We start from the raw sequence: 16470 nt of genomic DNA on the forward strand, positions 1-16470 counted from the left end.
CCTCACATGCAAGCTCCCTCATGGAAAACAGGGTCCCAGCACATGGCTATTTCATCCACCACTGGCTGCAGTATGAAGAGTAATGAACTGAGTAATTCCCAGTCCTCAGGCAGGACTGTGGGTTCCTCCACTGGGGGAAAAACAGGCTGGTTAACACTTTTTGCTCCTCTTCATGGGGCCAGAGAAGTGCTGGGAAATGAGTTTATTTTATGTGGAACACACAGAGCAGTGTCCACTGTCAGGGATAAATAGATCCATCATGATAGAGGTCCACCTTTCTATTTGTAGATTGTGTGTGAGGCAGGATGGGATGGCTTTATTGGGTATGGTTAGATTGCAGGGTGGTGATTCAAATCAGACTAGCCCGTATGCTAGAGGTCAAAGGCAGTTGCATGAGCGAAGGCATTTTGTGTGTGTTCGCCCATCAAAAGGACCCAAAGTAAGTAATCTAAATTGCATATAGTCAATGTTCAGTAATTTACAGTCCTTCTGTCCTTATTTTGAAAAACAGTGATGTGTAGTCAGACCGAAACAAAGAAAGTTTGTTTTGTCACTAAAGGATTGTCTTACACTGGCAAGTTATGTGACATTTGACGTGAAAGTGAAATGGCAGCTAACTCAGGGTACAATGCTTTTTAACAGACCTGGGTCAATAATTGATTAAGATCTTCTCAGTTACTCACCATGAGTGGGAACTTCTGTCTGCCTCAAGTGAAACATGAGTGAGGGTTTTGGTGCCTTTGGAAAAATCTTTATTTTGTGAGACAAGGTCAGGACAGAAGTTGGAGAACAATCTGTTTTAAAACACAGTTTTGCTCAATACTATTCAAATGATTACTGGACATTTATTATTTAAATTAGTTCTAGAAACGTCTCAGCACTAACACACATTTTTCTTCCCTACCTCGTCTGTTCAGGTGTCAGGTAATGGCCAACAGAATGTGGAGAAGGCCTTAAAGCTATTTGGCCAGCTCATCAACAACAAAGTGTTCCTGCTCACCTTCATCCGAACACTGGAAATGCAGCGCTCTTTTTCCATGAGGGACCGTGGCAACGTGGCCTCACTTATCATGACGGCCCTGCAGGGGCGACTGGAGTACGCCACCGACGTCCTTAAACACCTGCTGTCAGACCTCATCGACCGCAACCTGGAGAGCAAAAACCACCCCAAACTACTGCTGCGCAGGTAACACAGCAAACGTTTAAGCAAAACAATGTCCTGTAGCAATATAAGTGTTTGGCTCAGCTGTTGCCTGCTACATTTAAAAGTAATTTATCCAGTGTTTTAATCAAACTTTATGAATGAGATTTAAAGTGAATATCATTCCTAAAAGCTTTCAACAAAGTCAGCAAAGAAAAAGTTATTAACAAGTTATATTGGCATTAATGTTCCTGTTTTGACTTTTCAGTTTTGTTTTGTTTTTTTTTAAAAAAAAGAAGAATTAACCCACAGTAATTAAAAAACAAAAGGCTCTTTCTGATATTATACATGTTCATATGCCTTAATCCTCAGTATGCTTTACAAAACTTTTTCAGATGTTTGATTTGATTTAAGTTCAGTCAAGAAGAATAAGAACATATTTTATCACTGTATATCTATAATTCATATTCATGTGATTCTGTGATCAGAGGATAGTTGTGGAGATGCCAAAAAACAGTCCTCATTTAAAAACATGTCAATAAGCACAGAGCTGGAGGAGGATGTTGCTGCATATAGACAGACAGATGAGGATTGATTTAGAGTTGTATGTTCTTTCCCCCTTTTTTCTTGTGGGTGGATGCATTCTGATTTTCCCATGTGTTCCTATGTAGACACTTCACAGAATAAGGCTTGTAATGAGTGCTACCGTACATCTACAGTATGCCGAGATAAACACCATGCACTCATCACGTCAGGAGAAACATCAGAATTCTCTGCATAATTCCACATTCTCTCTCGCACTCTTGTCTCTCCCCCTGCTCTCTCTCATTGCCAATGTCAGTCTCACTTATCCTCCAGGCTCAGGCACCTGATAAAACATTCAGAAGCGGTTCATCTTAACTTTTTTTTTTCTCTTCCTCTCCGTGTCTCCAGTGTACATTGTTTTCCGGGGGAGTTGGGATAATGTGCTAAAACTTTAAACACCTGCCAAGTCCTTGCCCAAGTGTCCTCAGCTGCTTTGGTGGCTCTTTATGTATAGAAACAGTTTAAAAGGACTGACAAACAATACTCAGCTCAAAAGGTACAGAATGTACAAAGCACAGTCACTGTGAACAAGCTCACTGAAGACCTGACTGCTCTGTGCATGATTTTGATTATGTTTACATGACTAATAAGCAGAGACAGTGAGAGCAGGCAGCTGCTACACTTTGAAACAACACCTTCATTCTGATGTTAATGTTCTCTTAGTGTCTGTATTTGAAAACCCCACATTAATAGTCAGGGTAAATAACTGCCAGACAGAAAAGACTGCTCACAGAAGCAAACAGAGCAAGAGGTTGAAAGAGAAAGAGGTGGACAAAAGCGGCACAGCGTCAAATGGACCTAGATTAAGCTGTTATTTCATATGACAGCAGGGCCCCATGTCACCTCTAAGTTTTCATTATCCTCTCTTATTAGGAGCACAGTGGTACATAATCCTCAGGTCCTGCCGTTGCAGCCTGCAGGGCTAAATGTCCTGTAGTTTTTACATTTTGCTCCTCATTTTTCTGAAGAATTTAAGGGATTATCGATTTGACATGGCTCTTTGCCGTTGTTGTCTTCCTCATCGCCTATTTAGAGAAAAGCCGACAGTCAAGCCAGCCAGCTGACTCACACACATCCACAAACACACTCACACATGCACACACGTCTGTGATGATAGTCAAATTGAGCACGTCTCTAAGCGGTAATTGTGTTTGTGCAGGGTGTAGAGTGACGCTGCTGGGCTGTGCTTTGTAGCCATTGTCTCGTTCAGTTGTCTTTTCTTTTGGCTCTCCTCAGTCTATTATCTCATATAATAGGATAGTGAAATGCTTGCCATTATGTTGACTAAGACCCCCTCTCTGTTCTGGTAATAATGAATACTGCTTACAATGAGCATGTAAGCAGATACTCGTTTTTATGGTGTCCAGATATATCTGTAGGAGTGCTACCTGCATTTGTGTACATGTTGTGTGTGTTAGAATATGGTATACTGATGACTGAAAGAATGAATAAACCTGTGCTGGTTACATCGGAATCCAGCGTGCGCTCAGAAGATTAGTAGAGGTTGCGGTCATTGTGAATGTCCTGAATGAATTATTAGTGAGCTTACAGTCCCTGGACAAAGTTTACATTGCTATAGAAGAGAGCCAACATACAGGAAGGACCTCCAGGGTCACCCAGCCCACTTCCTTTGCTCATTTATAATACAGTGGGTTGATAGTGCATCCAGAGACATGTTTGATTCATAGCAAAGAGCTGCGCCTCTCTCACCATTCAGCTGTCATCGAATGCTTTTCTCCACAGGGTGGCACGTCCACAAGCAGGCATGCTCGACCTTTTAAGAGAAAGCCATAATCACACAAGCATTGCAGACAGAAATACAAAAATAGTTCCATCTGTCATGGTATCTTAGCATCTTATCCTCATGTTCCCTCAGGGACCTGCCGTAGTAATCAAAGTTTAATGTGTACAATAGAGCCAAATGGTTTTTAGTAAAGGATAGGGCTGGCCACATATGTCTGTTATTGTCAACAAAAGCCATGAAAAGACCAAAACCAACAAAGCATTAGTCTGTCTTTCAATACTTTATAACTTCCCCAGAAGAAGCCTGTCTGTGGCACTCACTGAAAACATAAATGCTGGAAAACAGGTCACAAACATACTGTAAATAGTCTATTTGTTCAGGACTGTTTTTAACCATGGATTCTGTGCTGTTGGAAGTATTTACAGCAGCAGGATGGTGTATGTGGGGGTCTACTCTAAATAAACTTCTGTGCCCATGTTCATTATGATGAAGGAGCATGTCTCCCAGTGCAACAGTGTGTCTCATTTGTGTGGTTTTAATAGTTTTGGGTCAATGATGGGGCTCTGTGGCACAGAGGAAAAGGCTATATCAGGCTTTGGCTTCACAGGCAATACTTGTTAATTGGCTAAATTAATTGTTGGTTTTGGCCTTTTTATGGGACTTTATAGGAAGAAACAGACATGCTTTAAAGACACCGTCTGTCATCTGAATGTAAACAATGGACGATTAACAGAAGATTCAAACCCGCCTTCATTCTCAAATTAATTGACAGGTTATTTAACACAAGGACTGACACCAGACAACAATTTAACTGTTTTTGTTTGCCATGAAAACTCTACAGGGTACCTTTAAATCTTTACTGTATGCAATAGCCAGAGTGTGTGTGCTATATAGTGTAAGAGAGTGTATGTGCCCATGGCATATAGGGAAGTTATGACACTACAGCGGTACAATGAGGCTGTTCCAGCAAAGCAAGGCACCCTTAATTATTGAGCCCTGTTCCTGCGGTGAGCTCCAGTGAGAAGATGGAGTACCATGCCATCACTAACCACAGCACAGAGGGAAAGGGGAGGACAGGAGGGAAGATGAGTGGAAAAATGAAGGGAAAGGTTGAGAATGCAGAGGGAGCAGTGGAGGAGTGGGATTCAACGATGGAAGAGCAGTTAAACAACTAATAAACATATGAATTCAGCAAATTAAATGGAGGTTCTGAGTGCTTTCCACAGAGAAATTTCAAGTTAAGTGGGCAGCACATTAAAGATGCTGCATGAAAAAACTCGTTCTGATTAACATTAACACTGTGTCTCTGCATGCCTCTCACCATCTCTGTATGCCTCCAACATACCTTTTTTTCTGTATTCCTCACACACATACTCTGTCTCTCACATGGCAGATTATCTCCTGATAGTACTTTTTTTCATATTTGAGTGTTTAATTGCTGATGTACTATCTGTACTTTATTGGGACAGATAATATTAGATTAACTTATATCAGTCTACTGCCACTAAACTCTTAGCTTAATATGGAGTCCTAAATATAGATATGGCTACAATAATTTCTTATTTTTGATAAAAGGCAATGAGGGGTAAGGCTGTGTTGCCTAGTTTACAGGGCTAAAGGTAGACTGAATAAAATGGCTGTTAAAACAACATTCCTCCTCTTCATTCATATAAGTATATACCAAGATCTGATGAGTACATTTGCTGACACTAGATTTTACTCGTAGCACCTAATATGTTTACAGTAGTTCATAAATATGCAACAGGAATGCACTGTGAGATTTCCATTCATTTGAATTTCAGCTCCTTTCCTGAAAGAAGTTGAATGGGCTGAAGTGGTATATCATAGAAGGAAAATGAATGCATGTGAAAAGCCTCTTGACAGATTAAACAGGATGGAAAACCAATCGTTGTTATTTATTTGAGAACCTAGTTAACCGCATAATGGTTACTGAGAATACAACACATGCAGTAGGCACTAGCTCACGTCATTGGCTGAGTATAATGGTGGGTTGGTTTCATTTGAATGCCAGAGGACAGTTTGTATATGTTATGCTGTAGTGGCTCTTTTTCCTATTATGCTCAGCTAAGTGCTAGATCCCATTTCGCCGTCCATCATGCCAGTCCGGTGAAAACAAATCATAGCACGTGCAGTATTTTTTGCCTTTATGAAACAGAGATATAATATCCCCAGTCAGTTAAATTCCTGGAATCACATTTGATGGGTGCACTCATGCTCCTCTGAGGCTCCTTGTTCAAAGAAACTCTGGTATTTAAAGATTTGAGATGCCTTCTGCTTTCTTTGTCTTGATAGGGAAAGATTTTCGCTCGCAGACCCTTACATTCTCCTAAAAGCTTTTTGAAAGCAATATGTGAGCTTTTGACAATGTGTTTGATTTTCTCACTCTCCGATGCACTAAGTGGAACTGATGCTGCACCTCATAGTGTTTGGATTGTATTTTCCACCATTAATGAAATACGTTCTTGCACTCAGTTTATCTCTGTGCTCTACCTCATCTCAGTCCTCCCTCTCTCCTCACGTCTGTCATCATTTCACAGCATTGTCCTCTCTTTCTGCCTGTCCATTAATACTGAAACAGTGTTTGACGACCATCGCTGCAACATCCTAGAACAGCTAGCGACATCTTTTTGACATTAAACTCTATCTCCATTCTCCCCATCGTCGTCTGAAGTTTTGCCACAGCCGCTCTCTTTACCCAGTTTCTTTCTTTTTCTTGTCTTTATAATGTTCTTTTAATGGAATCACAGAACATTGCTTCTATCACCTTGAGACTTTTCAATCTTGTATTATTTTTCTCCTCAGCGTTTTTGTAATGAGATTTCCGCCCATGCAGAGCAATGGAGTACAGCGTTATTAAGAGAGCGAGTATTGTGTTTGGCATTAGTTTCATTGAAAGACATTCCACTGCCTGCTAATATAGCCTCCCCTCCACCCTAGCTGCCATTAGGAGACCAGAGATGGGGGGGATGCAGGGCCCCTCTTAAACACTATGTGGGATAATGAAATCCTGATGTTCATTAATGAAACTCAATTAGTAGAGAGAAGGAAGTGGAGGCAGATGAGGAGGAGGACAAGGAGGAAAGGAGAAGGAGGAGAACAAAGTGTGTCTCCCCCCCGACATTCAAAAGGAGAGATATTAAGAGGGAGTCAGCACAGCCCCCACACAAAAGGCTTTATTTGACTTCCTTCTTCGGGACTTGCTGAGCTTATTAAAATGCTTAATAGGTTCCATTAACTTCTAACACACTCAAGTCTCATACAAGCTGGGAGGGGCACATGGTACGCAGCGGAAGGGGGTGGGGGGGCAAATTACAGAGGGATTTGGGGTATTATACAAAAAAATCCATGATATATTTAGGTTTATTCAGCGTGAAAATACAGCCTCAGGCACTCGTAGTGGCTCCTTATTATGTTTTTGAGTGGAGATTTTTTGTTGTGCAGCATTGCAAGCTTGTGAATGCTGTATGTGTATCTTCCTTTCTTTATGTATGTATACCTTTACCTGTGTGTTTGTATATGTTGGAATGACAAAGAGGAGAGAAGCATAGAACTTGTGTGTGTGTGTGTGCGCCACCATAGAGGATGCTGTCACACATGCGCACACGCTCAGGAGCATGCACTTCTTCAGCTTTCAGCCTTTCAGCAGTGTTTACTCTCTCATCCTGTATCTGAAACTGGGTGAACTAATCTACATCTGTCCCCCCTGCTGGCACATCGCACTTGAAATAGGCTGTCACCCAGCTCTCCATCCTCTCAACGAGCTGCCAATAGACTGGCCAGCGGTCTCGTTCGCAGAGGAATTGCCTCCAGGCGTGGGAGACAACATCACAGCTCAGCCACACGTCATTCAAAACAAAACATAACCTCTGCTCTGCTGTCCTGCAGCTTGAGGGGAGGTTCTGTATTTGCATGTGAAAGCAAGAAGGAGAAGTCTCACTCCTATATATCGCAATTTCATGAAACAAAAAGAGTGACTGACACTTTTTCTAGTCTCAGTGACTAAAATGTTAGCTGTTGTAACCTCCCCTGGCTCAGACAATCCCTGTGGGACTTCTGCTTCGGTCCCAGACTCTTGCTTATAACCCTCAAACACGACTTAACGCAATTATCTCCATAATAGTCATAATCTCCCTTTAGGTCCATTCAGAGCCTGAATAGGTATAATCATCCCCAGCACTATTTAGCTCTGAGGAGACGGAAGCCTTCCAGCTTGTCTTTAATACCTGGCTGCTTCAATTCTTGCTAATCCCTAGTTCAGCACAGTACGCTGTAAGGCCCCTCCATCATATCCACCAGAGTAATCACAGTAATTTCCTGCTACATTAAGAGGGTCATTTTTTCAATGCAGTGCTATTTAAATTGGCAACACTCATGTACGAGCTGATGGGGAGTGATCATTTGCGGCCAGGTGACAATCACAAGCTGTCACACTCTTGCAAACAGCAGCTCAGTGTATGGGGCACTTTACCGGGGCATGTTAACTTGTGATTAGTGAGTGTAGCAGCTATGTTAGAGCTAGCGGGAATAATGAGAGTGATGATGGTGTGGACCACAAGCTGGCTGGTAGAAAAATCCATTTCCAATCCAAAGCAGCTTGGTATTGGTTCCTTTTCAGGTGGCAGTTTTCATTCTGTCTGCATGCAGGCTTATGCAGCAGTCAAACGGAGGAGGTGAAAGAGCAGGGCAGAGCCGTTTTTCCAAGATGAGGGGGCTTGTTGTTGTTATTCACCTCAGGTGTTTGTCCACATGAATTTCACAGAACTAAACCTTTCATCTACGCTTCATGCTCGTTAACCATTCCCACTTGGCTGTTTGGTATTCTGTCTTTTTTTTTTAAGTCTAACTTCTGTTTCTCTAGTGTTCCATGATGGTGCTAATGAGGCAGATGGGGGATGTTTGTCCGCCATTCAGAGAAAGATATGAGGAGGAATCATAAAGGAGATATACAGAGTCCTCATGTGTGCTCTGTGGTAGAAATAGCAGAGAGGTCATTGCACACTTGTGTGTTTTCATGCCCAATCAAGCCCAGCAGCAAGCTGTACCTCCATGTGTGATTGACTGGGAAGGGAGAGAAGGTAAGGGAGGAAGAAGAGAGGAAATGAGAGGAGAGGAGATCGTTTTGGCTGTGATCAGGCATTACCTGGCTGTGACAGCACTCGTCTCTCTCAACAGCTGAGGCTTGTCACAGCTGCTGATGTCCCGCTGTGTTCAACCACACGTGAATACAGGCACACGCAGACACATTCTCTAACGCTCACATCCATGCATACTCAATCACACACTCATTTTTAGCGTGCATGCACACAAACCATGCACACACAGATGCCCTCTCTCTGCTCTGCTCAGTCACTGTGACCACAGTGTTGCAGGCAGTACACAAGCAAAACCAGTGTCAAGATGCACCCACCCAGGATGCCAAGATAACATCCCTGAAGTCTTGCTCATAACCTCATGAATTATGGAACACCTCTATTATCTAAAGGTTTTGGAATATCAAGAGAAAGAATAGAGTGAAATTTGTTTTTCCTGTTTTTTCATGTAATTTCAGAACAGAGTCAGTTGCAGAGAAGATGCTTACAAACTGGTTTGCCTTCCTCCTTCATAAATTCCTCAAGGTTAGTGCACCAAGTAACACTTATATTTTGTGTTTGTGTGTACGAAGTTATATGTACAAACATAAATGTATCTAGTGTATTTTATTCATTGAATCTCTACAAGTCTAAGTCTAAATTAAAAGTGTGATTGCACATTATCAGATATGTATAGTATGTGGATTTGAAGGTGTTTTCAGTCCAGTGAATTTTTGTGTTTATGCTGTGGTGTTCTTTCATGTGTGAACCTGTTGGTTTGTATGTCTGTGTGTGTGTGTGTGTGTGTGTGTGTGTGTGTGTGTGTGTGTGTGTGTGTGTGTGTGTGTTTACAGGAGTGTGCTGGGGAGCCTCTGTTCATGCTGTACTGCGCCATCAAGCAGCAGATGGAAAAGGGGCCCATTGATGCCATCACTGGAGAGGCCCGCTACTCCCTGAGTGAAGACAAGCTCATCCGCCAGCAGATTGAGTACAAAACCCTGGTACGTCACACTCCATGAGGCACACAAGAAGTTTGCACAGGGGCTCACAGATATGCACAAACACACAGGTAGCACATACTGTACTGTGCAGGCAGCTCCTGACTCAAGAATGGCTTGCTTTTAGTTAAAATGGAGCCAAGCTGAGGCACAGACACACAAGCCCACACTCTTATTTCAGAATCAGAATCCTTTATTAATCCCTTATGGGAAAATGTTACATTGCATTTATTGCCATAGTACTGGACCAGTGAAAGTTACAACATGTAATTTTAACAACGTGTTGCTAATTTTACTTTTTTGTCATTACTTTTTCACCACATACCATTGTTAAGATGACATGGTTGTGTCTGCTGTGCTGGGATTCTTCCTTCCTGTGTGGGAAGAAAATTAACTAATGATCCCACAGGCTCCAGTGTTGGTCCAACATCAGGGTAGGTGGCTGTAGAGATTGGAACACACCAAACAGACCCCTCTACACACACACTCGCACATGCACACGGAGGAAAAAAACACTCACACAGCCAGCATGTGACATGACAATGCTCTGATTGCTCTGACTGGGAATTTGGCTCATTACGTGCTAATACCCCGGCAGAGCTGGAAATTGGTGTCCCGCCGAAGGTGTGAAATTAGATTTCGGGATGCCAGCGAAAGCGGAAATGGTTTCTCAAAGCTCCTGCCATGCTCCAAGGAGACTCTAATGAGGGCGAAGCCTCAAGCTGTACCCAAGTCGGGCAGTAACAGGACACCTCTCGCCTTTTCCTCTGCTCCCTCATTTCCCTCAGTGATTTTTCTCTCTTCTCTCTCCTATTCTTCCCATTTGTGCAATCCAGATCCTGAACTGTGTGAACCCAGACAATGAAAACAGTCCAGAGATTCCAGTAAAGGTGCTGAACTGTGACACCATCACCCAAGTAAAGGAGAAGATACTAGATGCTGTTTACAAGAACATGCCCTATTCTCAGCGGCCGCGTGCTGTCGACATGGACCTTGGTATGGGACAAACATGCACTCGTACAAATACACCCCCCCCCCCCCACACACACACACACACACACACACACACAAACACGCACACACAATCCAGACACTCACAGATGCAGTTGGCAGGTGTAAAGTCCTTCACACCCACAGATTAATGTATCAGTGAGAGAAAACCTAGCCATGTGTACAGATTATCAGTGCATTAGTGTGATAAAAGCTGTGTTCCAGCAGCCCAGCCAGCCAGCCAGCCTCACTGTACTGTTGCCAGGCCTTCTATCAAACTGAATGACAGTGTGTGGTGCATCCCTCCGTCTGGCTGCTTTTGCTGCATGGTTGTGCCAATAAGACACAGTAGACAGAGTCAGAGTGTGCATGTCTTTGTGTGTGTGTGTGTGTGTGTGTGATTTTGCGTCTGTGACGTGGCTGTCTGGCTGACCCAGGTAAAGGCTGACAGACGGGCTTGCCAGCCTCATGCCGGGCTCCACTCCCACGCAGTCTGCCACTTCCATCCTCGCCTGTCCGTACCTTGCCTGCCATTGCCCTGTCCCTCTCATTTTCTCTCACTTCACATGGGTGGAGAGAACAAAAGCCCCCCTCTGCTTACTGCAAATCAGCACGTCATCCCTCACCCCACAATATTGCTCTCTGTCCATCCACTATCCTCTCTCTTGTTCTCTTCTGTCCATTTCTGAATCTTTCACTGATGCCCTGAAAATAATTGAGTGTGTGCATCTGTCCATGTCTGTATGTGTATATGTGCAACTGCTTTTGTGTCTTGTATTTTGTATTTTTTGTTTTTTGTGATGAGTGTAAGGTTAGACAGTTTTTGGAGGATGTTGTGCAAAGCAGGGATATCATGTGGTCACCTGGCAGAGGTACAAAGTAATAAAACCCAGTCAACAGAGGAGAAAATCAATGATCACTCCCAGCATGAGAGCCACAATGGCTGTCCATTTCCCCATCAGCACCCTGATTATCATTTCATTACCCCACAACAAGCCGTCAGCCACTGCCCTCCACCAGCACTGCTTATAGCTTCCACCTGTTTCCTCCTGCTTCCAATTTTTTCCTTTTGAAAGGAGGTGATTTTCTCATAGATCGCTTTTCATCCTGTCTTGTCTCCTCTACTCTTCTCTTCTTTCTGACCCTGACGGGCCGACTGCTGCGTATGCTAATGGCACGCCATCTCTACGACACAAGTACCAATTAAAGTGCGCAGCCTGCCTGCATATACATCTTGAAATCGTTCGTGTGCAATGTTTAATTAAGATGCGTGTCACTCCAAGTCTGGGAGAGGAGTACACATGCCGAGAGCTGTACAAGAACATCGGCTGTTGATAATGTGTGTAGAGAGCTCTCTTTGGGAGCCGTGTAGGGTGACGTTCCACCAACTGAAAGGCAAATGAGGTTTGAAAGAAAAGTGTTTTAATAGTTTGTTTTGTGTCATAAGGAAGTCATGCTTGTCTTAGCACAGTACACAATTGCCCTGCATGGTAACTGGTTGTAAAGGCAATGGATAAAGCACACACCAAAGTATTATGGTTTGCCCACATTTTAATTCAGAGCACCTGTCCATCTCGAAAAAATGGTGGTTTTCATTTGTATATATTAAACATGTATCACCGAACCTCTCCACTCAGTTGTGTATAACAGTCTGTATTTGTTTCCTCAGAGTGGCGCCAGGGGCGAATGGCTCGCGTGGTGCTGCAGGATGAAGACATCACCACCAAGATAGAAAATGACTGGAAGAGACTCAACACTCTCATGCACTACCAGGTAAATACACACAAAGGTTCTAGTGGAATGTTTTCCTTAATTAACTCTCAAACTTTGCCTTTTTTTAAACCAAGAAAAGGTTCATTTCAATTCAATTTCTGCCATGGCTTTTATTATGGAAATTGTACCACACACCTTGCCAAACTTTGATGTTTCCTGCACTTGACTTTTAGGCAGCCAATTTTCAGCTCCTCATTTGCATGCCCATGCCTGGTGTAATCCAAGTGACTCACAGAATAGAGGACAATTACCGTACAGGTGGCAGGAGAGATGAACTCTCAACATCTCAGCCGACACTTCTCCCTCCTCCCTGGAGAGAGGAAGCTGCTCAAGTCAGGAGGACAGAATCTCTCTTGTTCTCTCCTCTCTGCCCCGTTGACTTCTACGCCAGCAACAATTAGTCCCGCTGTGACTGCCTGCTTCTGTCTCTTCACATGTAGAAACTCAAATTCACACCCCACAATTTGAGGGCCCACAGGGTCACCTGTTGCCCCCTGTTAAACAGAGAGAAAAGTACAGAGCTAAAGTGGAAGAAAACTGAGAACAAGAGTTATACATTTTTCATGAGACTTTATACCTGTTGAAATTGTAAATTTAAAAAGGGAGACCAAGAGGGAGGGAAACGTAGCCAGAGAGAAATAATACAGAGGAATAAAAGGAATTAAAGGGAATAAAGGAAGAAACAGGCAAGGCAGAATTAGAAAGCAGTCATGTCCACAGGTCATGCATCTTTTGCAGCTCATCTTCAGCCAGCTCTCATTAGTCAGCCATCTGTGGACTACCTGTTCAAGAGTAGATGCTGGAACTCAGATAGAGCTATTGCTGGGGTAGAACACCGGAATCATGGGGCCAGGAGATGCAGCTCCCTCTAGATGCAGAAAAAGGGAATGAGGTCTAGCAAGGATCAAGCCCTCATAGTGGGGGGTCAGTCTGAACTCATGCCCCCCAGAGCAAGCAGAATAATTTAACAGATGTAGGAGTCATTAGAGTAAGGGACTCATCATAGTGTCCTTCACACAGGACTTGGCACCATGCAGCTTGTATCCCCTTTGTCTTCCCTCCCTTGTCACCCTCCTTTCTGTCCTTACCTTCATTGTCTTCACTTTCTCAAATTTTCTCTTTTCATTTTTGCTTTGCTTACATTTTTTTCCCATTTTCCATGTTTTTTTCGTTTTTGTCCACTGACGAGCAATGAGCACTGTTTTTGCCTCCTTTTTGCTCTGAGCACCTCTTCTTCTCTAGTCTCTGCAGTGCTTTAATCCTTGATGAAGCAGCACAGGATGTTTGCTTCCACACCATAATGGGCACCTCTGTTGTTTTTCTTTTTCTTTCTTCTTTTTGCGGTTCTTTTCGTCACAGTCCGTCTGCCATCGTTAGCCAAGGGAGACACTATAGGGGGCACAGTAACACGCGTGTGGCCACTTTACTTGTTCGCTCGCTCAATCGCAGATCTGAGGACTGCTTTTGATCACGGAACGTAAGGTCCAACACTGTGCAACTTTAGAGGAGATGCTGGAGGGCTGCAGGGCAGTGTGGGGAGGAGAGAGGAAAAGAAAGAGAGGGAGAAAGAGAAGAAGCATGAAGGAACAGGGCAGTTGGTGGTCGTAGATGAGCGTAGGATGAAACAGCATAGACACTTGTGCTGTTTTGATGAGCTGGCAATGGCAACTGTGAGTGAGCTTGTTTGCGTCATACGCCATGCCACTGCACTGGCAGCTCCAACAGCACATCTGGCTGCCTATCACAACAAGGAAGCACAGCTCATTAGGCCCCAGAGTGAGAGAAAAGCTTGAAGAAGAAAAATGGAAAGGGGTCTGAAATATGCAGAATGAGACTGAGCTTCACCTTGAGTCTTTGCTAATTTTCCTGTAGCAGAGACACAGGGACCAGACAGCGACATTAAAATTCATAAGGCTCACAGCATCCCAAGAAACCCCACTGGCTATTTACCCTGCCACATGGGAAATAATGGTTTACATAACCTGGATATGGAAATACACACCTTCCCAACTCCCTGCTACTCTAAAATTAAAAACATAAATACACACATTTAAAGTGAGTTCAGAATCTTTATTCAGCACCTTTGCATTCACAGTCAGGGGACTAAACTCCCATCCTCCCACCCTACTCTCTCTATTTTTGTGTTTTTTTCAATGCTTTTTTGTGCATTGATAAAGGTAGAAGAAGACAGAGGCACACTCAAATATACACACAACACATGTGCACACACATGTATAGCACAGAACCACACTGCAGATGCTTATACACAGAGAAACACAGGGGTCGGGATAAAAGATTTATGAGACTAGAGAGTTTTTTGGCTGATTGCTGATTTCGATCTTTCTTTGTTGATTAATCTCCCTCCCTGTCAAAGCAAAGCTTTCATCACACCTTCTTTCTTCTCTACCTCCCCCGTCTCTGTCATCTTGAGACATGCTAGTGTTAACCTCGCAGCTGCTGGATAGTATCCGGGCAGTAAGCAGGGATCCCAAGGAGTCCCACAACCACATGAATCAGATATTTCACAGACTTGACTCACTTTGGGCAGAGGGCAGCATTAACAATTCTCATAAACAGGACATTATCATGAACTGAAGTTGTCAGACTGCTTGGGTTATTTATGATGATTCAAATTGCAAACAGACCAACAATGTATTCGCTGGGGCTGCGCGTGAGTAATTACACTGATGATGTTTGACAAAGTGTTGATTTATTACAGGTGGACTGTGGCTTTTTCAGCATATTAATACTTGTTTGCCACATCCATTTGTGAGGACACATGGGCAGCGTGTGTTTTGTCTGCAATATTATTCCTAATGTGAAGATAAGTGACAGTAAAGGGCAGACTGCTCCCTCCTTCGCTTTGGCTGAGACTGCGTCAAAATGAAAAGTAAAGTCAGTTTGGAAACTTTTATCCCCTGCTGCCCAGTGACCTCTGCCTGTCCTCTTCTCTGCGGTGAAGGAACAGGGAGAGCAGACAGTGATGACCACACCAGGAGAGCCTGCCAGCTAGATCCTGTTACCCACCTAGCAGACATCACTTGGGGCATTTTGGGCTATTTTCAACAGCCCCAGACACAATGGATACTACTACATTTCTAAGTGTTCATTAATCTAATGCTGTTGCTGTCTTGGCTTGCTGGTCCACATTGTAAACCTGAATACACATTCCAGACAAGCAGGAAGATTAAGCTTTTAGGAGGAAGAATAGTCTCTGAGTAAATATCTTAAACAAATAGTGTTTTCCATTGAAGAGGAGAGACATATTTGATTAATCCTGCTTCTTTGCTGTTGCACCCTGAGGCATATCTTCAATTCCAACAGCTGGAGTGTTTGTAAGAACTCACGCTGATTCTTCAGTGACACATTTTACCAAGTCCTGTAAACTGCCATTAAACTCTCCAAAAGATACTGTTTGAGAGAGTTATATTCACATATAATGGCTCATTACACATTTCGTCATTCCTGGCGACAATTACTCATATGCACAGGTTGTGTGTTTTCAAGCTAGTGGGCAGAGTTGACAGGTGTGATAAGCATCATGATCTGAGGGCATGAGTCCAGAAGAGATGCGACACCAAGGTGGAATCAGGCTAGGGCCAGGGCTGTGGGTTATGTGGGGAGGGCTGAGAAAAGAAAGATAGAGGCTGACCACACTCTGCTGTCTGGTCGGCTCTGCACTGTCTAATGGAAGGTCTTATCACAGGCGGGGCCCACAGCCCTTATCACACCTGCCCACTATCAGCCCCACACTGGATTATCCCTGAAGGGCGAATCTGCACGCCTTCAATCATTTACTCTATCACAAGGACCCATCTCTGCTGTAGCCTCTCTGTCAGCCATAAAAAGCAGAGAGAAAGAGAGAGAGAGATGGAGGGAGGCGTAAAGGGAAGATGGGGGGTGGGAGAGAAGCTATTTCATGCTCCTCAGAGAAAATGTATCATAGGAATAGCGATGGAAACTTCACGGAACTCCACATTGTTGGTATATTAGAGTTGGTCTGCACATCGTCAGCCAAGAGAAGGCTATAGGATGGAGAGGCCATAGAAATTAGGTTTAGGAAAGCAGAGGAAAAATTAGAAGGTGAGAGAAAGGTCAAAGGCCTTAGTTGGTGGGTGGGGGTGGGGGGCGGGCGTTAGGGGAACCATT

The 16470-nt window shown here is 43.6% G+C and overlaps 1 protein-coding gene across 1 annotated transcript in view; it reads left to right on the forward strand.

The window, feature by feature from the left end:
- plxna2 (plexin A2) overlaps positions 1–16470 on the forward strand; it is a 162684-nt gene that overhangs the window by 133401 nt on the left and 12813 nt on the right. The window contains 5 exon segments of the mRNA XM_018681933.2: positions 918–1186; positions 9040–9106; positions 9415–9561; positions 10395–10554; positions 12218–12321. Coding sequence (XP_018537449.1) covers positions 918–1186; positions 9040–9106; positions 9415–9561; positions 10395–10554; positions 12218–12321 — 747 coding nt within the window.

Source organism: Lates calcarifer, linkage group LG6 (genome assembly GCF_001640805.2).
Source record: "Lates calcarifer isolate ASB-BC8 linkage group LG6, TLL_Latcal_v3, whole genome shotgun sequence".
Taxonomy (NCBI): domain Eukaryota; kingdom Metazoa; phylum Chordata; class Actinopteri; family Centropomidae; genus Lates; species Lates calcarifer.